The 27,548-nt window shown below is 35.0% G+C and overlaps 1 protein-coding gene across 6 annotated transcripts in view; it reads left to right on the top strand.

Annotated features, from left to right (window-relative positions):
* MYOM1 (myomesin 1) overlaps nucleotides 1-27,548 on the top strand; it is an 80,449-nt gene that overhangs the window by 17,300 nt on the left and 35,601 nt on the right. For all 6 annotated transcript variants that reach the window (XM_070940599.1, XM_070940601.1, XM_070940600.1 and 3 more), the window contains 10 exons: nucleotides 481-694; nucleotides 2,573-2,730; nucleotides 10,263-10,355; nucleotides 16,620-16,708; nucleotides 16,832-16,897; nucleotides 18,513-18,683; nucleotides 20,269-20,430; nucleotides 24,304-24,445; nucleotides 25,696-25,895; nucleotides 27,478-27,534. In XM_070940599.1, coding sequence (XP_070796700.1) covers nucleotides 481-694; nucleotides 2,573-2,730; nucleotides 10,263-10,355; nucleotides 16,620-16,708; nucleotides 16,832-16,897; nucleotides 18,513-18,683; nucleotides 20,269-20,430; nucleotides 24,304-24,445; nucleotides 25,696-25,895; nucleotides 27,478-27,534 — 1,352 coding nt within the window. The remainder of the gene's footprint in view (nucleotides 1-480; nucleotides 695-2,572; nucleotides 2,731-10,262; nucleotides 10,356-16,619; nucleotides 16,709-16,831; nucleotides 16,898-18,512; nucleotides 18,684-20,268; nucleotides 20,431-24,303; nucleotides 24,446-25,695; nucleotides 25,896-27,477; nucleotides 27,535-27,548) is intronic.

The following is a 27,548-nucleotide window of genomic DNA, read 5'->3' as shown; positions in this document are numbered from 1 at the left end:
TTCTAAACAACTGTTTGCTGCATTCAAAATGTAGTCTTCATTACGATTTATATTGTGGAAGTATACTACTTTGATACTGAAATATGTGTATACCAGGTGTAATGTTTTTAAAAAGAATTAAGCTAGTTTGATATACAGTAGATTTCCATAACATTGGCATCTTGTAAAAGTATTAGTATCTTTTCATATTTACCTTTATTTTCTTAAGCTAAAGAGACAATAAGATGATAACTAATATTTTTCAAGAAAATCATGAAAAACTGCTTCTCCACCCCACAGCGTATTATGCAGAAAATTGGGCTAAAATTTGTGTCATCTACAATTTTCATTCCTAAATCTTATATCTACAGCACAAATTAGGAAAAACTGATATATTCAGTTTTGATATATTCAGTGGACTATATTTAACTTATTATGTTAAGATTAACATAAAATGGCTTGTTTTCTAATATGCAATGGGTTTTTTTTTAATTATTGCAGAGAAAACTATATTAGTGGAATTACAGATAGAGAAGAAGAAAGAATTAAGGAAAGCGCTGCTTATATTGCCAGAAGGAATCTTTTTGCTACTGGGGAAGGAATCACTGCAACCAAAAAGAAAATTTCCTCTTCTATAGAAGAAGAACACCATGAGAAAAAATCAAGAAAAGTAGCAATACGGGAGACTGCTGAAAAATTGGCTTTAAAGAAAACGGTATTAAATTACTCATTCATTAATGATGTGAGGCTTTGTTGTTATTTACTGCTGTTAAAAATATCAAAATATAGGACATGGTTACAAAGGTAAGCCATTATTAATTATTATGTTTCTGTTTGATTTCAAGTGGGGGAAAAAAAAAACATAATTTCTGAACCATTAAGACTTAAACATTTGGTAGGATTCAATATCTAAATATGAAATGTTATAAAATAGATTTTTCAAGTATTGTTCCTGTATCTCTACAGATAAAAATGATAGAATTATAGGTCTATAAGGATTGGGCAGAGTATGAATCCTATCTGTTCCCTCTGAGAAAAACTCCAGCATCTTTCTTGGCGCCTGTTGAAGGGCAAGAATGTAGAAGGATCAGTTTCCCATCCCCAGTACTCTCTTTGTTTAAATAAAAGGAATTCCCTCCTGTTGAAGCCAATAAATAAATCAATGCCATCTCCAGAACTGTTGTAGACTGTTTTTTTGGCTGGGAATAAGAGTGAGCATACCAAAAGGATTTTGCAACCAGCAGATCTATTGTCCCAACTGGCACGTGCTGTGGCCAATTTCTGACCCTTCTATATTTCACTTCATGTAAGGAAATGCTATGTTGGGAGAAACAAAATTCCAAATTAGATACTAATGTTTCCATAATTTCACATGGAAAAAGTCACATTCTTCTTTTACTTGGCCTCATTGCTTCCTTTAACAGCATGTTTTGCGTGTTGTTCTCATCTTTTTCTTAAGCCAAATTCAAAAATACCTAACCCAAATGCAGAGAGTGAGCAGTGGAGCTATGACTTCAGTCCAGATCATGGCTGAATGGTCATTTCTCTGCTTCTTTCCCTTCCAACCCCTGCAGAGAAAGGGCCTCATTGGCTGATTTGGTGCCACTTCTTCCTTTCAGAGATTGTTTCCTTTTCACTAGTTGCAATTCCATGTGCCTTTTCTTAGGTTTCCCAGTTGTTTGCGTACATGGATGCCTTCTCTTCTCACATTATCTCCTTTTGCCCTAATCCAGACTTTTCTCTCCCCCCCCCATCCTAACTTTGTCACACAAGATGAAAGCAGCAGGAAACAGGTTTCTTTTTCATTCCTACATCTTCCTGCAGATGCACAGAAGCTTTGTAATAAGGAGGAATTGATGATAGCTTAGCTTCAAAAAGCAAAGCAGCAACTACAGAAGCAGCTTTAATATTCTTTGAAAAATAGAAAAGGAAGCTTTGCTTTCCCTAGACTAGGGAGGAAGGAAAGGATAGAAAATGGATCATGAGCTTCCAGAGTTAAGAATGGTTCATTGTAAACTGTAAACATTGCATTTTAAATGGTAAGATTTTTTTAAGGGAGATACCAATCAGGAGAGAACATAGCAACCCAATGGCTGCACAGTATAATGATTAGCCACTGGAGGTTGCCAGGCAGCACAGCCATTGGGAGACAAGTCTTCATCTAGATTAGAAAGAAAATACCAAAGACCATCAATTCTGAAGGTCTTAAAACAATAGAAAACATTCATTTGAATCGAAGCTGGAAAACACGGATATGGGAAACATTTGCAATTTCCTGAGACTGGGAGTGGGATGGGGAAGTGGGAGGAAGAGGATGGGGAGAGGGTACCATCTGCTTCTGCACTGAGGAAGTGATGAGCAGTCGATTCTAGGTCTATCTAGAATCTGGAGAAAGCAATAATGTTTTCATTTATCCTGTGGTCAACTTCTTTAAGAAAAAATTACTTAAATGGCACTTTGAAAATTATTGATAATATTTTATTATATTTATGAGATGTTCGAAAAAAATATTTTATATAGTAGTCTACATCAAAGCTAAGGCTAGTGCATGTCTACAGGATGATTTTTAAGGGTGAAATGTTTGTCCTTACAGTTAACAGAGACACAGGAATTCCACAGAAAGTTAAATGAAGATAGCCTGCTACATGCTCCTGAATTTGTTATCAAACCTCGTTCACACACTGTCTGGGAAAAACAGAATGCCAGGTTGCACTGCACTGTGAGAGGCTGGCCAGAACCTCGTGTTACATGGTATGCTTGTCTGTTTATCAGCATTATAAGTTGATGAAGTAATGCATTTAGAACAGGTTAATTTAAAAAGAATGTTTGCTATAAATACTGTATTGAGAAGTAATCAAATTCAACGCTTAACGTTGTCTAATGAATTTTTGCATACTTAAAGTAATTCACACATTATTATATAAATTAAAATATGTTTCATGTTTTTACTTTAATTCAGTACTTTAATTCATTGTGGGCTACCTTACTCCTGCTATATTATACCTGCTACATAATATCTTATTCCTGCAGAGGGCTTGAGAATAATGGCTATCATTAAGTGTAGCACAAGTGTAACACAACAAGTAACTTTTGCCTCAACACAACAATTAATTCTAAGTGAGAATGTTTCAAACCACACTTGGAATAATATTTGCATAATTGATCAATTCATGTTTCTATATTGTATGTTTCATTGGTTAAAAGCCATTTAATGGTGACTTACAATTTAAATCTAAAACGAATAATAGGATACATATCTACTCATTTCAAGGGAGGAATCTATATCTATTTATTTTGTATGTACATACCGGTATTGGCAATCTCATTGAAAAGAGCCAGAGCTTTCAAGTGAGAAAAAAATTACCAAGTATTAGTGGTTTGAATGAGGAAATTCATGTTTGATATAAATTTATCTGACTGCACTTCTTGAATCAATATGCATACTGAATACATTAACAATTTGATTTTGGCACTACTTGATTTCGTGGCACAATTTGCCAATTAAAAAGCATTTATTTCAGAAAAAGGTGTGTTCCAAATACATTTATATAAAGAAAAGTTTGCAAATCTGACAGTAAAAGGCATTACATTTATATATTTAAAAAGGAATGTGTACAAAAAGGTGATATATTTTTAAAATGAATGCAACTTGATTAAGAAATAGGAAAAAAATCTTTCAAGGTCAGAAAGAGCCTTGATAGTACAAGGGTTTAGTGCACCCTGTTATTAACACAGCTGCCTGCAATTTCTGCTGGTTCGAATCTCTCCAAGGCTCAAGGTTGACTCAGCCTTCCATCCTTTCTAAGGTAGGTGAAATGAGGACCCAGTTTGTGGGGGCAATAAGCTGTATAAAAATATACAAAAGAATGAAGGCTATTGCTTAAAGCGTTGTAAGCCGCCCTGAGTCTCCGGAGAAGGGCGGCATATAAATCAAATTTAAAAAATAAAAATAAAAAAAAATGTGATAATATGATTACTTTGGCATAATGATACCTAACCCAAATAAATATATTGGTCCCATTACTCTTCTGAGTTGTTTTTGACTTGATAGCATGCCTGGAATATAATTTTAGAATGTGAGTGATTTAAAACTGCCTCACTCCAATATTGTTACAGAAGCTACATCCAAGAATTGAATTTACTTTAAATTAAATTAGCAATAAATATATCCATTTAGATGTATTTATGGAATGTGATGCAGTACTTTCCTTTAAATTGTGGTAACACTGAATATTTAAGTTTTGGTCCTATATATCTAGGAATTCAGTGTGATTTGCTATTGAGTGAAACATGCAGAGAATTGCATTTTAAGTACTTAGCTATCAGTGGAAAGAATGAGCATCAGACAGGTGTTTGCTTTGGGATATGAAATGAAACCTGATAACTCTCGCTTATCATTTGTTAAGTAGATGTCATTCACATGCTTGAAACAAACAGCACTTATATACCATGGAGATGTGATAAAAAGTTGTGAATCCTTAGTGTTCTCAGCTGAATAAATGCTTATACTGCATAGTGAATTATGTTACATTCAATCACGTTCTTTTATTAGCTTTACTAGGAAAAATAAGGAAAACCCATATCATTCGGGAGTTCAGCAGTATATTTGAACTGCTAACCCATAAAAAGAATAAATGTGTTGCAGTTCCAAATTAGCAAATGACTTCCCTCTTCTGGAATGAATCATCAGATGCTAAAAGTGTGTGACTTTTATTTCATGTCATAAATAAAATTGTATTCCTTAAAATAAGCTAAAGATGAAGAAGAAACATGTTGAATGCAGTACATGTCAGATGCAGTAGCTTCTAAAGTGCCAGAAAAGAAGGGTCCTGGGTTTCCAGAATTGTTCATGATGTAAAATGATTCAGGGAGAAAGAAATCCAAAATTTAAGTCAGATATTGTGTTGTTGGCTTTAATTTAATATGTAAGTTCATAATTGCAAGTTGCTTCTAGAATTGGTACTTTGAACATTGACAAAAAGTGTCAATTATTACAACTTGGACAATACTGATCCAAATATCTGCTAAATATGACAGAAGATTTGGTCTTTCAGATAATTTACATTTACATCCATATACCTTAGACCTAAAGGAACATGGTGGCTCAGTGGCTAAGATGCGGAGCTTGTCAATAGAAAGGTCAGCAGTTCAGCAGTTCGAATCCCTAGTGCTGTGTAACGGGGTGAGCTCCCACTTGTCCCAGTTTCTGCCAACCTAGCAGTACAAAAGCAGATAAAAAATGCAAGTAGAAAAATAGGGTCCACCTTTGGTGGGAAGGTAACAGCGTTCCGTGCGCCTTTGGCATTTAGTCATACTGACCACATGACCACAAAGATGTCTTCGGACAGCGCTGGCTCTTTGGCTTTGAAATGGAGATGAGCACCGCCCCCTAGAGTCGGGAACAACTAACATATATGTGTGAGGGGAACCTTTACCTTTACCTTAGACCTGAGCAATGATTAGAAATAATGGGAGCTACATCCCCAAAATGTTTGAAGGGCAGTAGAGGGCCTATTTTTCCTGGTATGGGGATGATTTGAAGATCAGGGAAGACCCAGAGTGCTCTGTGAAGGGACTTATTTTTTTAATCATTCACCCCATTTCTGTTCCCCACTCTTGAAATAGCTTTAATGAAATAGAATAATTTACGTTAGAAAAAGAGACAGGAAAAGATTACCTTCCTAATATATTCCCAGTTTCCAGAGATTATCCTGCTGTTGCTGATTTTCAAAACAAGAAACGATATGAACTTGTAACCACTGATTTCTGAACCATATTCTGCTTGACTAATATTGTGGGAATGTGGTAAACCAGCCTTATTTAAAGAGATAAATTGGACAGAAATGGGGAAAGAGTAGGGAAATATGTATACTATTCTCAATTTCTAAAAAAATGCCAAAGATCTCGAATTACTATAATGTGATTTCATGACATTGGTGATTTGAAACTTCTACAATCATAAAAGAATTAACTATAATAGTTGCTTCTTAGAAAACTAATTTAATTTTGAGGTTCTGGGTGCATTTTTGGGGTTTTCATCTTGTGCATCCTATACAAGTATAATTCTTTTCTTTATTAAAATTATGTGCTCTGGTACATATATAGAAACCTGACATAACTCTTGCATTGTTTTTTAACGGATTGATTTTGATTGTTTGATTATGTAAGTCATTTCTGATTTATCCCTAACCTTTCTTTCAAGTCTCCCAATGATGCCCACATAGCCCGCATAGATCTTTCAAGTCTCCCAATGGTGCCCGCATAGCCACCATAACTTTTCTTTTTCTGTATGGCAATATCAGCAAGTAGACAGACGCCCCAAAGGCTTTAACCCAGTAGCACCATAAAGACCATTAATACTGCAGAATCCAATCTGACTTGGTCACTGGGACCAAAAGTTTAATCTTCCGAGCTTTTGGACTCATGCTGGAGTCCAACCCCAGCATGAAACTCGGAAGTTTCATCTTCTGAGTTTTCGGACTCATGCTGGAGCCCAGCGAACTTCTCGCTAGTGGAGTATTTGCTTTGGACTATTCTGTGTCTGGTATTTATATGGTGTCTGGTTGTGTGTGGCAAGAACTAGAAAGGATGGGCTCCAGCACAAGTCCGAAAGCTCAGAAGACTAAACCTCTGGTCCCAGTGACCGACCCAGACTGGATTCTGCAACATTATCCTAGTATATTCACCTTCATCATTAGTACTCTGAAAGATCCTCAGCTCTTCCTCAGTAGCATGTTGAATGCTATCCGACTTTGGGGGGGGGTGTCATCATTTGGCACTTTATTGTCCATCATTCTATATTGTCCATCCAGTGGTTTTCTTAATAAAAATACAGCAAAGTTTACCGTTGCCTTCTTGCATGCAGTACAAATTGATGTCTTTGCCATTGTCTCTAAAGTGATCATCTGCCTCTTCATGTTTCTATATAACTGATTCCCAATATAGGTGCCCGCTTGCTTTAATTGGGCAGCTGGGATGACCTTCATACTTTGGGTGACCCTGCTGGAATGTATAATCTTGGCCTACACTCCTGACATTCTTTGCCTATGTCACCCAGGAACACCCTCCCATTTCATGATAAAGCCACACAGTAGAGCTTGGGTAGTTTTGAATAAAAATATTGATTCTTCTGAAAATTAGTACTCTGTCTTTAAGAACAGCCTGAAGTAAAACATTCTCAAAGTTTCTTATATATGTGAAAGTTGCCAGATCTTGTCTATATAAATGAACAATTCCAGGTCATTTTGTTTATGATCTATGCAGTCTATTCTGGGACATTCCCCTGCTTGTTGACCTCTCCAATCCAGTGGTGGGATTCAGCCAGTTCGCACCACTTCCGGTTCGAACCGGTTGTTAACTTTCTGAGCAGTTTGGCAAACTGGTTGTTGGAAAAAATCATTAGGACAGAGAACCGGTGGTTAAATTACTTGAATCCCACCACTGCTCCAACCCCCACCCCCATATCTCCTTCTTTGGAGAAGGAGATATATTCACATATTTAGAGATGAAAAAACAAGACATATAGCTACACTATATTTATACCACAGTGCAGTATCAGGGTAGTTTTTAATTAGGGCTAAAGTAGTTATTGTATAATCATGCTTTCATAAAAGCATCCTGAAAAGCTATAGGTAGCTGAATATTATATAAATCAGTTTATTAAAAAGATTATTTTTGCATTTCAAACATTTCAAATGTACACATATTAATACACACACACAAATGCATATGTAGAGATAGAAAGAAACAGGGGAGGGACAGAGAGGAGTCATTTTCAAGTCTCTATTTGTTGTGAATATTATCTGACCTCACAGTTCCTGAATCTAGTCCAGCCAGTTACTCTGTTCTCTGTCAGTCACATATATTTGTTTAAATTATTAAGGTAATTGTAATTAAGAATGTAATTAAGAACAGATTAAGAACATCTGTTCTGATATTTGTATGCACTGGGTAAATTTCTGTTAATGTAAAAAAAATCACATGTTCATTCAGTTTAGTATTTTACTATTTAGAATATTCAGAATATTGGACTATTCAGAGTATTCAAAATAACTTTATATCTTTAGTCCAAGTAATTTAGTTCAAGGTCATCTTCAACTTAACTTCCTTTTTATTATTTAATATAAGCAATAATATAGATATACAAGATTAACAAAGTATTATTATATTGCAAAATAATATGCAGTTGAAAAGTGAGGAAATTAAGTTTTGTTGCTGGAAATTGGAGGAAAATGTAGCAGTTTTTTAAAAAATCCGTTAAGCATAGGCTCATTCTTGATTTCAATCACACTTGGCCAATAAAAAATTCTATTCTATTCTATTCTATTTTTTTTCCTGTGCATGTGTACTAATTGTTAATATGTTAAGCTAAATAATCCTTAAGAGTCCACTGCTTTAGTTCAGTTGTTAACTGAGGTAAAATTTGGTTCCATTTAAAGTTAATATAACAAGTGTGTACTGATCTACATTTTCCATGACACAAGCTGTTGAAAGGCAGCACCTTTGAATGTGAAGAGGCATAGAAGAAATATTTTTTTTGTTGTGCCTTTCATTAGATGAGCTAAATATAATAATTTGGAGTCTGATCCAGCTAGATGTCACAGCTGTTTATCAAAAGGAACAATGCTGATCATAGAATAGTACTGCAAATTACATTTTTTGTCATAAACTAAAATTATGGGTTAGAGTATAATCACGTAATAATACTGTACAAGTAAATTGTAAGTTAAAGTTTAAGAATTTGGGTCATAAAAATTAATTATTGATCTAAAATATATTGGTCCATTTTAATGCTAAACTCCATGGAAAAAATGTAATTATTATTATTATATCTAGAGAAAATGTAGTGATGTAATGAATAAAGAAGAAGAATAGATAAAGAGGGATTTTGTTTTCAAAATTAAAAGTCCATTCCAGCCTTGATCCCTCCCAGATCTGAGCCTCAATTCTTCCAAGGTGTAAGGGATTGCCTCCCCTCCAACTCTGTCCAACTCCCTATTCCCTCTCATCTCTTTTGGCCACCTTGAACCTTCCATTGGCCCCAGAACAGTAGTGGGTTTCAAAATCCATCGCTCCAGTTTGTTCATGGGTGCGTGTGCATGCGCAACACTTCTACGCATGCACAGAAGTGTCTGGGCAGGTGGGCGGAGCCTCCCACGGCTGCCCCTACCGGTTCACCCGATCCGGGGCGAACTGGTAGCAACCCACCACTGCCCCAGATGTGGTCTTGGGGCTGCTTGCCATGCTGAGACTTAGGGGCTTCTTGGTGCCAGCCTCATTGGCCCCAGTCGAGTAGCAACCACAGTAGTCCTCTCTACCCTATATCTTGAGACCCCTGCCATCCTGGGCTCCACCACCTCAGCTGACTTCTTGCTCCTAGTGCTGATGAGGTGTGCATGCCCTGGCTGTTCATTAGACAGATTCTGGCTAGCTGAAGCCATCTTTCCCTGGTCTCACAATGAAACTGCTGGGCACAACCTTGGCAAGAATGTGTCATGCTGCCCACAGCTGCCTTACCAAGGGCCAGACTGGGCATGCTTGGTCAGCAGCAGGAGCAATAAGAAAGCAAAGATCAGCTAGGGCAGCAGGGGCCATGGAGTGCAAGGGACCAAAAGGGCATAGATGGGAATGGAGATAGGCAGGTGGAGGAGCTGAAGCACCCCTTGTGTCATACGCGTGGATGAGTTGCCAAGCTCTCAAATTTTGATCACATGACCACTGCACAGCAGTGGTCATAACTTCAAGAACCAGTCATAATGGTCCCTGTACAAATAATACAGAAACACAAACCAAGATCAGATTTTTTGAAAGAGTTTTACAAAAGAGAATGCAGTAAGGTACATAATTGAATACTCGTTAATTAAGACTTTAAAGTTCAGTAGTACTACCAACAAATGCTTCTTATTCCATGCTGATGGAAATATTTGCTGCCATCTTCTGGATATTTTTTTTCCTCAAATGCTTTTCAAAGCTAAAGAAAAACTCAGCAGTCTTACTGAAGTTTGCCATGCCTATTTTATTATTACTACATATTCCTTTCCATAAATATATACAAATGATATGTAATATGAAATCAGATGCGTAAAAGTGTTGCACTTTATGAGTCATTTTTTCTACCCTGCAATATTCCAGTTAGATATTATCAATCGTTTTATATGTGAACAAGTAATTCAATTTAGTCTCATTTTTCAGTTTTTGCTAAATCTATTTTTTATGAAATTTATATTTTTTCATTTCTTCTTCATGTTTGATGTGTTTATCATAAATCCATTTTTATTTCATAGGTATAAAAACAATGTTCCCATCAATATCCATACTCATCCTGGTAAATATGCAATCGAAAGTCGGTATGGGATGCACTCTTTGGAAATTAACAAGTAAGGGATATAGTATATAGTATATAGTTTTTGTAATCTTTTTCTTTTTTCTTTAGAATTATAGTATATGATAAATCCCTATAGTATATGAGTATGTCTTTTGAAGATGATGCTAGTAATATCATACTGGAAGAATCTGTTGAAATAGGAACTAGTGGTTTTTATTTTATTGGGCACCAAAACATCTTATGAAAAGTTATACATATTCTGAAATTGCTTGTAAAAATATAAGACATCCTAAGGCTGATTTGATGTTTTGTATGCCCTTGATCAATTTCTACCAGTGCTGTATTAAGATTATTTATCTAGCATAATTAACATTAATTAATTAATATGTTAGTGTTTATATTGATATATACTTATATAACTTACTGAATTCTAGGCATATAAGAAATTCTAGATAATTTATAATGGTTTAAATTCATAATTAAAATAAAGGTCTCTTTTTTCAAATCTTATCCTTACAAGGAACCTTTAAATCTCTCAATATAATCTGGGTCTTGAACACCATCAAAATATTTTTATATCTTTTCCACCTATGACCATCTGTCATAAATGGCTCCAACTTGATTTAAGTAGAATTCTGCAATTTCTTATTGAACCAAGTACAAAAACTCATGGTTAACGAGCAAGAGGTCCTGTTGAGCTTTCACAAATTTTAATTTCCCATGACTGCAGGGCACACAAGGAAATCTGCTGGCCCTGCTCAAGCTTCATATTTTGGGATGCTGTTGCTAGAAGAACAAAACGTGTATATGTTTATGGGATGTGTAACCCTGGAAAATATGGGAGGAAGAACTGGATGATTGAAAGCTATCTTGGCCTACTGGGACAATAACAATTTATGAAAGCTACCTGTGCTTTGAATCCCCTAAAAAAGATTTTGTGATTATTTTATTATATTGCATGTAATTGTTTTTTTTAAAAACAAAAACAAAAACATGTTAGCATAAGGAGAATGGTGTAGTAATGAGAAACTTGACAACTGGACATATTTATTTTATTTATTTTATTTCCAATTTATATACCGCCCTTCTCCCTGAGGACTCAGGGCGGTGTACAGCCAGAATTAAGAACATGAAATACAAATATTAAAAAACAATTAAAATATATATAAATTTGGCCCCAAAATTAAAAATCACAAACCAATTAAAACATTTAAAATTTCTTCTTAAGCCAGCCCGGCTTGCTGGAAAAAATGGGTTATAGCAAACTATGGCAGACAACCTTAAAACCAGTTTAATGTAACTTTATTTAGAAATTAGATTAAATTATTGCAGGAAAGAATGTATAATAACTCAATCATTTGCTGATTTAACCTTATATAGAATAAAAATTACTAATTAAATTACAAATCATTTAATCTTTTTTATTGACTAAGTATGCCAACAAAGCAGAAAGTTTATAAAATTAACTTTCAAGTCTAATAGTTTGTGGAAAATACAAAATGTATCCAAACAGATTTTGTTGTACTAGTTATGTTCCTTAGAACATTTTACTACCTAGTATGTGTTTTGGTAGCAGGAGTAATAAATTATATAATATAGCATTTTTATTATTCTATATTCTTAAATACCTTTTAGAGTAGGAAATACCTCTTGTTATTAATACAGATTTTACATTTTTGCATGTGTCCAGTTCTCAAATGCTGATATAAACTTATATTATTGTAAAAATAAGTAGTGAAAGCATTTTATGTTTTTGGGGATGAGATTTTCAGAGATTTTGTTGTCTTTTTCTCTATATTTATCTTTCCCGGTGCTCCATAAATAAGAATATATGGAATATCAATTATTTTAATATAGAAAAGATTTAAACTAAAATTTCTGCATTTAGGTAATATAATAAATGAAAATGTGTGCATTACTGATGGAGTAGACAACACAGTGTAGAAAGATAAGTTATATAGCCTATGAATCTAAATCTATTTCCTAAAAGGGGATACATGACATTTCATTTTAGGAAATTAATGTATACTTATAGGGCATTTTACTGTGGAAGTAACCCTTTTCATAATTTTGGGCAGTATGAATTAAGGGCAAAGCAGACCAGGTTAATATAATGCCTTCTTTTCCTTACTCCCCTTCCTTTTATTCTACCTTGTATATTAAGCATAATCAGCTATTTCCTGTTTTCAGCAAACAGTTAACATATTAGGCTTTGATCTGATGCCCCTAGGCTGGTGCTTACTCAGGCTTTAGCCTAGATCTGGCCCTGCTTGTCAATGCAGATATTATCTCCCAGAGAATGGAAGATGATAGGATTTAGCATGGGAATCAACTAACATGTCTTCATTCTCTGTTATGGTAATTTCAAGGGAAGATTGAATGCCTGAACAAGCTATTGTCTGTCAATAGAAAAAAAATGGAAATGGGAAAGCATTTCTTGAAGGATGTGAGTGTCAGAATTAAAGATTGAAAAATAGCTATCAGTGGAAGAAGCTAGAGAGAAAATGATAGTGTTGTTGAAATGGAAATCTAACTAGATTCTAGATATGTATTGGTAGATTGCCCATCCAGCAAGCAGAATCTGTGTAATTTAAGTCGCTGTCCCAAAGCTTGAAAGATTTGTCATTAAATACCAGGTAGTCAATAAGAGAAACATGTAATCCAGGATCTGATTATTTTATCAATGTAACATTGTCTGATCAAGGGAGGTAACATAGGATAATGAATCTAGTTGAATTTGTCCTGTTCAGTAACAGGCCTGACTTTGGTGATATGAAGGTGGGCTGGTGTGGGATCACTGGTTAATGCTCCCTGCCAGTTGCTTCATTTAGCCTACACCAGGTTCTGAGTTATGTTTCTAAAGCTTGTGTTTTCAGAAGAGTACAACAGTAAACTTGCTGTCCTGGTGCTCAACAGTCTTTTCACCTTGTCAAGGTGTTCTTAAATGTAATGTTAGAGTACACCAGCCTTGTTCTTCTAGAAATGTTGATGTCTATACTGAAATCTTGTCAGAAGTAATCATGGCCCTCACGATTACCCTATATAAGGTATTTTATAACTGCAGTTAAACTCAAAACTCATTAGCAAAGTATTTTTGGTGCCCCAAGTAATGTCCGGATATATCACAATGTAGATTTTTAACAGGGTACAACTTTATGAATGAACATCAGGTTTTGATTGATATGTTCCATTAGCTCCTGTACAATGTTATTACAGTATAAGAAATGTGATCAAAAATCATTAAGAAGTAATGTTTCCTTGCTGAGATATTGTTTTAACTGAAGCTATTATTTACAGATTAACTGTTTTCCAGATAATTGTGTTAGCATATGATACATAGTTTCCCTTCTATATCTAAAATTTCAACTAAATATCCACACATAATGCTAGAATGTATTCAAGCAATAAAATAATATTTTGAAAACACATCACCATTATCTGTTAGCAATTTCTATAACAACATTATTAGCAAATGAGTCTGTTAAGTTACATTTCTTTTTGCTGTTATCTTCATGATGGATTCTAATCCTACTCTGAAAGCCATTAGAAAATAATAATTTTCTAATAATTTTAATAATAATAAATGAATAATTTTCTTATTCTATTCTATTCTAATTCTATTCTATTCTATTAACTAGAATATAGTTTTAAGCACTTAATAAATACTAACAGTAAGGCTAAAGATGACTTTCAGACAAAACATGCCTCTGTTTACATTCTTAAAATAAATAGTTCTTTATCAGACCCTGAGCTTTACCTGATTCATATTTTTTTCATTCAAACACTCTTCCGTTAATTTAATTCTATGTACAACTGGAATTCATTGCCCATAACTTTTTTCTTTTGGTGGAAAGATGAAGATTTTACTTTTTAGAAAAACTGTGCAATGCAAACTGCCTATTCTTTTTTTAAAAATGGCCCTAGTGGAATAATCTGTAATACACTGATGTGTACAAAATGAAATTTAACTTCTTCTGTATTATTTCTACAAGTATTAACTTGAACCTAAAGTACTGCAGCTTCTCTCAATTACAGAAATCCAGGAGACCCACACAGAATGATGTGCTACGTAGTAGAAGGGCTAAAAGTCATGGAAGATGGAAAGTAATAAACAATTATGACCACACCCATCATTCATTGTGTGGATGGAAGCAACTTCCACTTGTGTGTGTCAGTCTGTTTTAAGATATTTTTCTGCATGTGATGCCGGATAATATCTTGTATAATATCAGCATTCAGACAAGTTATTTTGGCACATGAAACAAAACATATCACAATTCCTTCACCTAATATCTAGCAATAAAATATATATTAGAAACAAATTAAATGACTAACGGTTTGCTGTCTTTTGATGATGCTTAGAATTTGCTGCTGGGTTATCACTTTATTCAGCAAATGGTTCGGCTGATGTTATCCTGACTAGAATTCAAGCCACTTTGATGATTGATACCTTGGCTCATTGCTTGCCCATAAAGTGTGAGAAAACCACACAGCCTGTCATAAAGATTCACTTCCTACACATCATCTCAAGTGATGTACAAAATATCAGCTGAAGTGAATTAACATTCATCTTCCATGAACTCTAGCTTAGTCCTATGACCATGCTTAGGCTGATATCCTAAATAGAGCTAATCAGATTTAGGGTCTTAATACAATCAAAATGTTATTAAGAATTAAGATTACAGTTTAACTGCATAGGATATAAGATCCTGGTGCTATGTAGCACATTATCCTATTTCTTCATTGGCAAAAGACAATAAATTGTATTGTATAAATTGAGTCAAATTGTTCCATGAAGAAAAAGGAGTCCACAAGAAACTGGTTTTGTGGAGAGATTTGTCCCCAAGAGGAAATATTGAAAACCTGAGGTAAGGTTGAAAGAACAAAACAAAAACCAAACCAAACTCCCAAACCCTTTAACAGTTGCTTCTTTCATTTTTTCCTTTTTGTTGAACCCTTCAATAATGTGTAATATTTCCCTTTTTCCCCGTCTAACCACATTGCATATTCCTATCCCCATCCTGCTCCTCATTCATTCAAACGATTCTATCTGACATCTATCCTTTACTAAACAGAGTTTTGAAAATACTGTGCAAGAATTAAATTCAACAGAGAAATTAAATTATTGTCTAGTGGTAAAACATCATACTGGTAAAATATGGGTGACTTTGGTAGAATAAAAGCTACTTGTTTTCATGCTTTAAGAATCAGAATGCTCTTGAGATGTAGGAAAATGTTCATATATAGTGTAACATTTTATGATTGTTTGCCTCTCAAAGTCACTTGTTTAAAAAGGGTGGCTATAGAGATTCCGTCAATAAATAAACATTAAGTAAAAGTGAATAGTCAAATTAGCTACTGGCATTAACATATTAGATAAATCTTAGAAAATAGTGCAATGAAGGTGAAATGATATTGGAAAATGGGGTAAATGTGAAAACTGGAGATATTGGACAATGGGGTAAAAGAACAACAAGCTCCTTTAATTTATTTTTTAAAAAAATGCCCCTGCTATATCACATCTGCTTTTAAAATCATCATGAAACTTACTCATACTCACCCACTCTGAATCCTACCATGCAATGTAACCTTTTTCTCTTATGCTAACATTTCATCTAGTTGAATGAGCAATTTTGGAGGGCAGGGTACATGATAAATAAATCTGAATAAAATTTGCCTAAGTAAGATAGAGGAAAGGCCTCTTCCACACAGTGACTGGCTTTGCTCTTACCATTCTATGTTGACTCTCACTTTCCTTTCCTTTGGACAGCTGGTAGTCCTGGGTGACCAGTTGGGATGCCTAAATGATAGCTGGCTGGTGCCTTATTCCTTTGTTTTTCTTGTTTCCTATTTGCTTTTCATGGCAAGGAAAACAAGTAAACACACGCACAAAAAAAGGGTGACTTTGTAGGGTCATACTAAAATAAGCCCTCTAGGTTCATAAACTAATGCAGAATAAGTGCCATGCAACCATGGCAGCTTCATTTCAGGAGACAAGAAACCAAAAGGAAGAACAAGACAGTAATTTCCACTAATGGGAAACTGCCCATCCAGCTTTTATGAAGAAAGACTATCTTCTGTCTTCACAGTATTGAAGACAGGAACAGGAGTTGATCAATTAATTTCTGAAGCTGCAAAGCCCATTGGCAAACTCATGTACATGGGGAACATGCCAAAATGATAACTTTCTAAAATCAGCACAGCCATCATGTGTGGAAGGGACCAGAGGATCAATTTTAAAAATTATTGCAAAATATAAGAGCACCATTCTTTTTTATGACATTAACATTATTCCTAAATCTTTCATTCCTCACAGATGTGATTTTGATGACACAGCTCAGTATCGTGCTTCTGCCATGAATGTCAAAGGAGAACTTTCAGCTTATGCTTCTGTAGTAGTAAAAAGTAGGTTTGTTCAAATATTCAACCCTTAGCAATTTTTTTTGTACCACTTGCTAAAATTTTGTCTTGCGGCCTACAGATCAATGACAATAGAAATGTTGTTTTGCTTTTTTTTTTTAACTATAGGATATGTGAAAGGAGAGTTTGATGAAAGTTTTTTCCATGCTGGAACTGTCACACTGCCCCTAAGCTGTAAGTTGTTGATAAACTTCATAATGAGTCATTCAGAAATGTATTAGTATAATTTTTAATGTTCCGTATAGTGTTTTGAGAAGATTATTTAAAGAAATATACTCATTTTGGAAGTATTAATATTTTATAATGATTTATCTTATACTGCAACATCAGATGCAGTTGAAGGCAGAGAATATTGCTTAGTTCTGCCTATTGCCTTTGATAATATATGTGATAGAATTTTATTTTAAGATTCTAAGCACTTTATCTCATTTAGATAAGTATCATATATATTAACATATAAGAAAGTATCTGGTGAAAAGCCACATCATCTTGATACTATGCAATTCTAGTGTTTAGTTTTTTTCTATCATCCATGGTCTATAATTAGATCATTATTTTAGGAGATCACAGCATCACCAAGTTTGAGATATCCCCCTCCCCATTTAAAGGATTAGACTTCTAAAAGTTGGAGGCTGCAAATTCCAGTTGACCACTAGATGTTAGTAAAGATGTACAAAACTCTCTAATATCCATACAGTATTCTTTGCTGCCCAGATCTGGCAGTCCTGCTGAATTCACTGCTTTATCTTGTTTTCATTAGTCCATGACTTTAAATGCCCTTTATAAGAAAAAATTTGTTATTTGGTGAACAAAATATAGATTGACACAAGGGGTGAAATCCAGCAGATTCTGACAGGTTCTGGAGAACTGGTAGCATAAATTTTGAGCAGTTCGGAGAACCGGCAAATGCCACCTCTGGCTGGCCCCAGGAGTGGGGAGGGAATGGGGATTTTGCAGAATCCTTCCCCTGCCATGCCCACCAAGCCACACCACACCCACCAAGCCACGCCCACAGAACCGGTAGTAAAAAAAATTGATTTCACCATTGTTCTAGAGTATATTTGTTAATGTGGAAATTAGAGTTCCCCATTTAGCTTAATAGAAAGAAAAAATTCATAATAGAAAGCATAATGGAAAGAAAAATGCCCAAGGCAGAAAGTAACAAATGCAGCCTTTTGAAGTCATAGAACCTATTTTGCCAGTATTGCTTTCAAAAAGATTATCTGGTTCCCTAAAGTTATTGTTCAGGTGATTTCAGAATAAAGACAACAACAGAAGCAACAGTATAATCTCTCACTGGTTAATGTTCTAACCAGAGGGCCATTGTTTGAATTTGTCATAACTATTCTTAAACTAATAATATGCAGCTTGAATGAACTGAGTGCCAAACCCATTTTTAGCATAGTTATATAACTCAGATTTGTAATATCCAGCCTACAGAAAACAATATCCACTTTTATGTTAAATCATGATCAAAAACTAAAAAAAAATCAACTTAATTTATAGAACAATGAAATATCACTTAAGCATCACTTAAATAATACAATGGAAAGAAAGGTGAATTTGAGGCATATCTTTTTAACTGGGAACTTTGATCTTATAGTAGAGAAAACTGACCAACTTTGACTTCTATTATATACTTCCCAGATTGGTATGCATCTTTTTAAAATTGCTTCCACTGTTGGGAATCTGAAAAGTTATCTTTTCAGAAGAAGATAAGATGGCTTAGAAATCAACTTTAAATAACCCAGCTTTAACAAAGGAATAAGCATAGTTTTTCTTCTTACAGTTGGCCTTGGTGTTAGTCCTTATGGCTATGCTTCCAGGTTTGAAATACATTTTGTGGATGCATTTGATGTTTCTTTTGGAAGAGAAGGTGAGACAATGAGTCTGGGCTGCACAGTTGTCATCCATCCTGATATTAAGCGTTTTCACCCAGAAATCCAGTGGTACAGGAATGGTAAGCATGCACTAAAAGATAAACTTCTTCTTTGTTTCAGTTAGATGATGTCTGTCTAGGATATTTCTATACAATTGAAGTTGTAGGAGGAAAAGTGGATCATGCAATAGAAAGCAAGCTGTGCAAGAGGTAGTCCTTAGGTTATGATGCCAATTGGGATTGGGATTGCTGTCGCTAAGTGATGCAGTTGTGACCACACCCCTTAGCAATACCAATCCTGGCAGCTCCTTTTGCCTTCATAGCTCCAGAACCTGTAGGTTGTTAAGTGAGATGAGGCAGGAGTCCCGCATAAGGAGCATGGGGGTACCATGGAGGGAAGGCCTGGGATGGCTGGGACAGGCCACATGTGAGTCAGAGGAGGCCGTGAGAGGGCTGGTGCAGGCAGCATGCAGCAGGGTAGGTGTGCTGCAGGTAGGAGAAAAAACTGGAGCAAAAACTATTGACATTCTCTACTGGCTTCCTCATTGACTTTTTTTATGGGAAACTGGCAGAGAAGGTTACAAATGGCAATCATGTGACCATAACTTCCTGCAACATCAAAATCACGAACCATGCATCTGAGCACCCAGATTGTAATCACATGACTACAGGGGTATTGTGATGGCCAGAATTTCAAGGACCGGTTGTCCATTTATTTATTTTTCAGCACCTCTGTAATTTTGAATGGTCACTGAACAAATGGACATAAACTTAAAGCTACCTATACTAATGTTACTTTTATTCCCAGACTGTGGCTGAATTACATACTACAATAAGCCAGGATATTTAACTATTATTTGCTTATAAGCTATCATTGCACAATAAACTGTAAAACTGTTGATTATTCAGATTAAGACATATTTTTCTTCATTAAAGACTGTAATAAATAATTTGCACTGTATAATATCTTGTTAACTAGTTAGTGAAAGCCTCTTCTGTCTTCTTGTTGTAACTGAGGACTGGCCATATTGTTAGACAGAGTGGGAGAGTAGCGTCTCAATTGGCAAATACTTAAAATACAGAATGGTTAGCGTTATATACACCTTAAAATTTCTCCTGACTCTTTGAGCTTCACTGTGTTCATGGGTGCACTTGAAGATATTTTTCTGACTTGAAATAATTTTAACAGCTAATCCATTTTAATAAGTTGAGTGAAACTGGAAATAGCTTTTTTTTTGCCTTGAGGATGAAAACATTTTGGGATGGTCCTGAAATCAATATGAATACTTGGGAGTGAGACTAATTTCCTAAGGCCAACGCACAATTATTAAACCAGTTGACACTCATATATGATGATGATGTGCATTTTTAATATCACATGTGAGGAAATGGTAGATTATTTTCATTCTCCTAAGCAAACACATTGTTGATTGAACTTTTCCATATACAGTATGTAAGGTTGGAAAGAAAAAAGTTTTGAAAAAGGTCACTTCGATGAATTAAACTCAGTCAAATGTATCATTGTGAAAGGACTATAAGATATTTCCTTAGTAAAGGAAGTTTATTTAAACATGAACAATTCCATTTGTGAGTGGTATCCATTTGTGAGTGGTATATGTTCAGGGTATATATATATTTATTTATTTAATATATATTTAATTTTTAGGAGTTTTGATTTCTCCATCAAAATGGGTTCAGATGCATTGGAGTGGAGAAAGAGCCTCATTGACCTTGACTCATGCTAATAAAGAAGATGAAGGCCTTTATACCATTCGTGTGATAATGGGAGACTATTATGAGGAGTACAGTGCTTATGTTTTTGTTCGAGGTAAGACATATCATAGTAATTATAAAGTAAAGACAGTGATGAAGGTGGCACCAATGACAGTAAGATTTCAGTGTTATACTCTCTTCTCTAATATAGACACATTTTATATGATTATTATTACCATTAATTATAATTATACTTTTAATTATCATTAAGTATCATTTAATATAGGAATTTCCTTCCTTACAATAAATACTTGCGCCAATTAAAATGTTGCCAGAAGATCTTCTTAAAGATATATTATGCCAAAGGTGGACAACCTGATTCTTGCGTCCCTTGTAAATATAGTCCTCGATCCCAAATTTCTGAAGGGAACCAAATTGTTTTCCTTTGCCGTGTGTCATATCCAGTTTAATCCTGTACATCATTCTTTTAGGCTTTATTGCAGCCAAAATTCAGCCAATGTGATATAGAATTTAAGGTGTTAGATTACGATTGTAAAGTCCCATATTCATGTTCCTCCTCAGTTACAGAAGCCTAATTTATGTGACTCATTGAACCCTCCCTATCTCATTGACAGAGACAAAATTGAATAGTATCAAATGCTTGCAGTCCACATTTTCCTTCTAGAGGAAAGACAGAATACATTTCTAACTAATAAATAAATATAAATAAAATAATTAGAATCCTCAATAGAGAATAAAAAATGAAGGAATTTATATAGGTAAAGGTAAAAGTTTTCCTCGGACATATGTGCTAGTGGTTCCCGACTCTAGGGGGCGGTACTCATCTCTGTTTCAAAGCCGAAGAGCTAGCGATGTCCGAAGACATCTCCGTGGTCATGTGGCTGGCATGACTAAATGCCAAAGGTGCATGGAACGCTGTTACCTTCCCACCAAAGGTGGTCCCTATTTTTCTACTTGTGTTTTTTATGTGCTTTTGAACTGCTAGGTTGGCAGAAGCTGGGACAAGTATCAGGAGCTCACCTCATTATGCAGCACTAGGGATTCGAACTACTGGACTGCCAACCTTTTGATCGACAAACTCAGCATCTTACCTACTGAGCCACCGGATCCCTGAAATTTATATATTTAATCTATAATACCTAAACAGCAGGGGTGAAATGCTCCTGGTTCGGACCAGATCGCCCGATCCGGTAGCAATGGAGGCAGGTGGTTCGGAGAACCAGAAGCAAAAATCTCTGCCCCCCCATGTCCAGCTGAGCCACGCGATCATCAGAGGCTTTTTAAAAAATATTTTTAACAGTATTTTTTCTACAATCTCTTTGGCAGAAAAAAATGTTTTTAAAAGAAAAAAAAAGCCTTTGTCAATCAGGCAACTCAGCTGGGATCGTCAGAGGCTTTTAAAAGAAAAAAAGCCTCTGCTGATCAGGCAACTCAGCTGGGATTGTCAGAGGCTTTTAAAACCATTTTTTTACAACCTCTTTGCCGAAGAGGTGATAGAAAAAATGGTTTTAAAAGTAAAAAAAAAAAAAGTTGGCCACGCCCACCCAGTCACATTACCTCCCCACCAAGCCACACCCACAGAACCGGTAGTAACAAATTTTAGATTTCACCACTGCTAAATAGGCATTATTAACAAGTCCCTCCATTACTTTAAAATATCTAATTACACACACACACACACACACACACACATACACATAAGGTTAAAGAAGAAAGAGAATGAGTAGTATTATTAAGACTAAAACAGAATAGGGAAAGCATGCAAAGAATGCATTTAGAATTATTTACAGCCCTTTAATAATAGTTCCAGTCTGCCTCACAAGGAGGAATCAGAGAGGAGGCGAAGAACCGAGGAGGTGGCACATTCCTAACCACTGCACAACTGTCTATCAATTGGGCTGACTTGGGGATTTATTTATTATTTTTTTTGCCAACATTCATCTTGATCCAGCTCATTTTCAAATTCAGTCTTTATTAGTAAATGGTCACATTTTTTTAGTTTTATTCCAATTTTCTATTGGGTAGGAAAGCCACCCAGGATCACCTTGTAAGGGAGATGGGCGGCATACAAATTTAATCAATTAAATAAACCAAGAATCAAAAATAGGTTAGGATGGAGCAGATGTTTCAGACTTTTACCATACCTGTTTGATCTCTGAACTAAAGCAGAGATTGTGCATGAGAGTGAAAGTCTATTGCATATGCTGAAAGGAAGAAATGTAACTGATTTATTTTCCCAAATTCTGCCCCTACTCAAAACAAGTACTGTACCTTGGGAGCATCCTGACACCATCCCAAAATGCAAAAATTAGAAATATCAAAAAATATAATAACAAATATTCACATCTGATGTAAGGAGACCAAAAAGGGAAATCTCTTTTCCTTTCAATCTTACACATACACAAATTCAAATCAAAAAATGACTTCATGATTTAGAAAGGCCCTATTTGTTTGAACCTGGTAAAAGAATAGCTATGTGTGTAGTTGCAACCTGATCTTCGTAGGCTGTAGTGTTTTCCCAACATTGATTCATTCAAACAAATAAGCCCTGTCACCTTTTTTGTGTTATCACACAAACACATGCTTGAGACCTATGGTTTCTAAACTAATAACCACACTATGCTCAGAATCAGAATTTTTATGGAATGCATTCTTATGAAAGCCAATCACAGACTTGTAATTCTATAAGCATCACTTTATCTAGTTCTAAATTTTTATACATACATAGTTTTGTACTTCGTTAACTATAGATATTCATGTTGTTCTTTTCAATCAGGTTGTTTTTAGATTTAAATGCATACAGATGATGCATTTCACTAGGGAATTCATACTTTTAACAAGTTCTGGAATTTCTGTTGCACAAGTGTTAGATGATCACATTTCACTAGTCCATGCAGTGCCTCAATATCATAGTGACAGCTGTTGAAAGCAGCTGAAGAGAGTAATGCCAACTCTGATACTCTTCAAATTCTTGACTCTCTGATCAAGCCCAGAATGGCGCCAGGTCATCAGGTCCTGGGAAATAACACTCCTCTTGTTGAACATGATCAAAATATATATATATCATCACAAATATAGAACATTCCCAAGAGATAGTTATTTGTAATTTCACAAATAACGTGAGCCAGTAGAAGAGTTAAAATTCCAACAATATCTGATTGGCAACAGACATGGAGAAATGGAATTCTATTCCATGCAGCAATGAAAAACTAACAGTATGTGTGTATGTATTTGTGCATGTGTGTGTGTGTGTGTGTGTGTGTGTGTGTGTGTGTGTGTGTGTGTGTGACAAAAGACTAACCAATTTAAGCAAGAATGATTCCCATACATACAATACATCATGTATTGTACTGCCTGCAAATATAATCACAGTCTGTCTTCTAAGGAGGCTTAAAGTTCTATAGTACAGCAAATTAGCAGACATACATAAAGGAGGGAACTTAAAAACTACCAGTAAATATATCTTTTTCTTCTTTTTCTTTCTTTTTAATTTTTTGGGGTACTTTAACTTTTGTAAAATATAATCTACTTATCTGTTTTTCTTCATTTTATTAGCATGTTTTTGTGCGTTGTGTATGACTTCGCTATTAAACAATCAGCTTAAGACCAAAACCTACATTGTATAACAAACATTTTGATCTAAATGGCAAAGGTTTCTTCTTTCTAATCTTATAATAAAGTTTGTATGAAAGTCAAATAATTATGCTTGCAATTTTGATATTCTAAATTTTAATAATAGGTGTTACCAGTCAGCAATCTATTGTATTTGCATGGATATTGTGTGATTGGTTGGATGCACTGAGGGAGGAAACGTGTAATCAAAAATAGCTTCTTATTATTCTTAATGAGATTGTGTTTTTATTATGACATAAATTATAGATAAATTAGTGAAAAATTAAAACTGTACTAATAAGGTAAAAGAACTTTTTTTGCTAATATTCTTAAATGCATATCTCCTTCCATTTAGATGCTGATGCTGATATAGCAGGAGTTCCTGGTTCTCCCTTAGATGTGAAGTGTTTGGATGCTAACAAAGATTATGTTATCATCTCTTGGAAACAACCAGCTGTTGATGGTGGACATTCTATTTTAGGATATTTCATTGATAAGTTAGTATTTATGATAGACCAGGATAAGTAATCTCTTTGACATTATGACTGTAAGGAAAATGTGGATTAAGAAGTTTCAGTTATCTGATTCTTACAATATTGGATTTGTTATTTTCTCAAATTAACACATATTCCAGAATATGATTTACTACACTGGTAATACATGTAATCATAATGATACATGTATACATTTAAGTATTTTAATATCTTTTTTCTCTCTGTTTCACTGATTATATTGTGGAATTTCACTATTTCAACTAATACTACATCAGTTGATACCCCAGTAACTCTAACCTTCAAACTTTGTTGTATTGTGTCCACATAAAATGATAAATGAATTTACGTGACACCTCTTACCTATGAACAAAACTAATAACTTAATTGAGATTAAAGCAAAAAAAAATAAATTCATCATATAGTTTCAATACAGTAATTAAATTTTAATCTATGTATCATGAGAATTTTCAAACTTTGTAATGTCACAGCTGCCCTTTGTAGGTTTGCGAAGACAAAATAGAAACAAAATCTGGAGTTAGTTTTGACAATGCTTTCGCTTCGTCTCATCAAATTTTAAAAACAGTTGTGACCATCCTCAGGGGTCCTAGATTGCAATTTGAGAAACCCTATTTTAAGCTATAAACTTTCACACATTGAACATAATGTCTGAAACAAAGCATTGTTTTTATGTACATAAAATTAAACATGCTGAGAAGAAGCTGTGGTGATATACAAGGATCAGGTCAAGTCCTTCATATTTAGATTGAGCATGAAAAGAAGCCCAAGTAATATGAGCAGACTAAGCTCATCTAAATAACTCTGATTAAAAGTGCATGAGGATTCAGTAGAATCCTGTAACTAATATCATTATGGTCAATAAGTCTTAGTATATTAAAATAAGAAAGACTTTGCTCATTCAGATCTTTACAATCCAACATCCTAGATGGCATAGATGTTTATAGGCCTGTAGAATGCGCAGAAGGATGTATAAGGACTGTATCTTTTCCAATGTATTCAATTTACAAAGATGTTCAAAATGTATTTATTTCATTTTACTTTATGAAGGGACAATAAATCTACACTCAGTGGCTATAAAAATAATTTCTGAATTCCTACGCCTTTAGGCAGTTTTTGAGGAAGAGGAAGCAGACAGGTGCATTAAAGCAAACATAAGCAAATATTGGAAAGAATTGAGATGTATTTATTATTTCCATGTCATTTTGCCTTTCTTGCTTTTTTTTTCCCACCTCCAGATGTGAAGTTGGTACCACTCACTGGTCCCAATGCAATGAAACACCAGTGAAGTTTGCTCGCTTCCCTGTCACAGGATTAATTGAAGGGCGCTCATATATATTCCGTGTTCGTGCTGTGAATAATGTTGGTATCAGCATTCCATCCCGCATCTCAGAACCTGTGGCAGCATTAGATCCTGCTGATAGAGCCAGACTTAAAAGTAAGAGACTTTCTAATGTATGTCAACAAGATGTTTACAATTTTAATTTTTAGAAGATATGAATGAAGACTAAGAGCATTCCCCTAGAGGAAACAATAGTAAACAAAAACTTCACTATTCAAAATAAGATTTGCTGAACAAAACCCCTTTCTAACCAAGAGTCGTGGTGGCGCAGTGGTTAGAATGCAGCAAGTTGGCAGTTCGACTCTCACTGGCTCAAGGTTGACTCAGCCTTCCATCCTCCCAAGGTCGGTAAAATGAGGACCCAGATTGTTGGGGGCAGTATGCTGACTCTATTAAACTGCTTAGACAAGGCTATAAAGCACTGTGAAGCGGTATATAAGTCTAAGTGCTATGGCTATTGCTATAACATTTCTTTCAACCATGTTTATATATCATTATCTGAAATATTCAGTACAGGAACCAGAACCATAATCTTATCCATAAAGAAATGCTGTGATATAGTTTTCTCTTAAGAATTATCTTCCCTTTAGTCCTTTGTCCCTCTTTTCTTACTTTTTTCATCCAACCTGGAAAGGAGCTCACCAAAGTAGAGGTGTTCTGTGAGGTTGATGCTCCCCTGATGAAACAGAAACAAACATAACAAGAAAATAGTCACCAGTCAAAGATTTGTACCCTCCAGCAGTGAAAGCAAAGGTACAGAGTCCCAGTTGGATGGGAGGACTTGATCCCACAACAAGCCATTTGGATTCCAGTCAGCCTTCCAAAGACTCCCTGCCTTATGATATGAAATGTTCATAAAGCAGTTATGGTTCTATTTACTGATGCATGACACTTCTTTCTGCTGGATCACCTTGGACCATCTTTAATCTGTCTCAGCATGCTGTCATTAAGATGGCTCTTTCGTGAGGAAACAGGAAGCAGGTCTATTCAGAACCAGTGCAAAGCTGCTGTGTGAATGAGAACTTTGAGAATGTTTTCTAACTTGATGCTTACCAGGTGCATTGGTCTGTAGATCCCTAGCACCTCATGACCAGAGGTGGTTGTGTTAGTTCTAGTGCAGGACATGTGGACACCACAAGGTTAGAAAAGCCTGTGAATGCTCATTTTTATGTAATTATTATGATAATTTTTTTTTGCCTATATGTATAATTTGTTACTGTTTTTATGGTTTTAAAATTTGGATCGAGATGAGTGGCTATAGAAATTGAATAAGATAAATGAATAAAATAAAATAAATTTGCACAGAAACATTGTATTAAAACCTGAGGCATCTGAATTTTTTCTATGGGAAGGAAGTTGGCCCAAATAAGTGAAGTTAATGGGAGCTGTAGTCCAATACATTTGGAAAAGCCCAGTTTTGGAAAGCATGATGTAACTAATGGAAAGAGATAAGTCATGTCTCTACTCCAACTACTATATGCAACTAAGATATGTATGTATAGCAGTTATGAACTGAGTCAGGGAAGTAAGTAGAGATCTGACTTTATTACCTTAATGGTTTCTGTTTTCCAGACTGAAATATTAATGTTAAGGTTATTTGGTTACAACAAGGGAAGTTAAATAACTGGGCAAGTAAGGGGTAATGCTTAATTCAACTAATCATTGTCAATATGTTTAGGTCATCCTTCTGCCCCTTGGACCGGACAGATTATAGTTACTGAAGAGGAACCTTCAGGTAACACATTTTTT

The sequence above is a fragment of the Pituophis catenifer genome, unplaced genomic scaffold, assembly GCF_029215685.1.
Source record: "Pituophis catenifer annectens isolate HBS135680 unplaced genomic scaffold, rPitCat1.0.hap2 SCAF_3, whole genome shotgun sequence".
NCBI classification, from domain to species: Eukaryota; Metazoa; Chordata; class Lepidosauria; order Squamata; family Colubridae; genus Pituophis; species Pituophis catenifer.
Note: the sequence above shows the minus strand (reverse complement) of the source record. Positions and strands in the feature narration are given on the sequence as shown.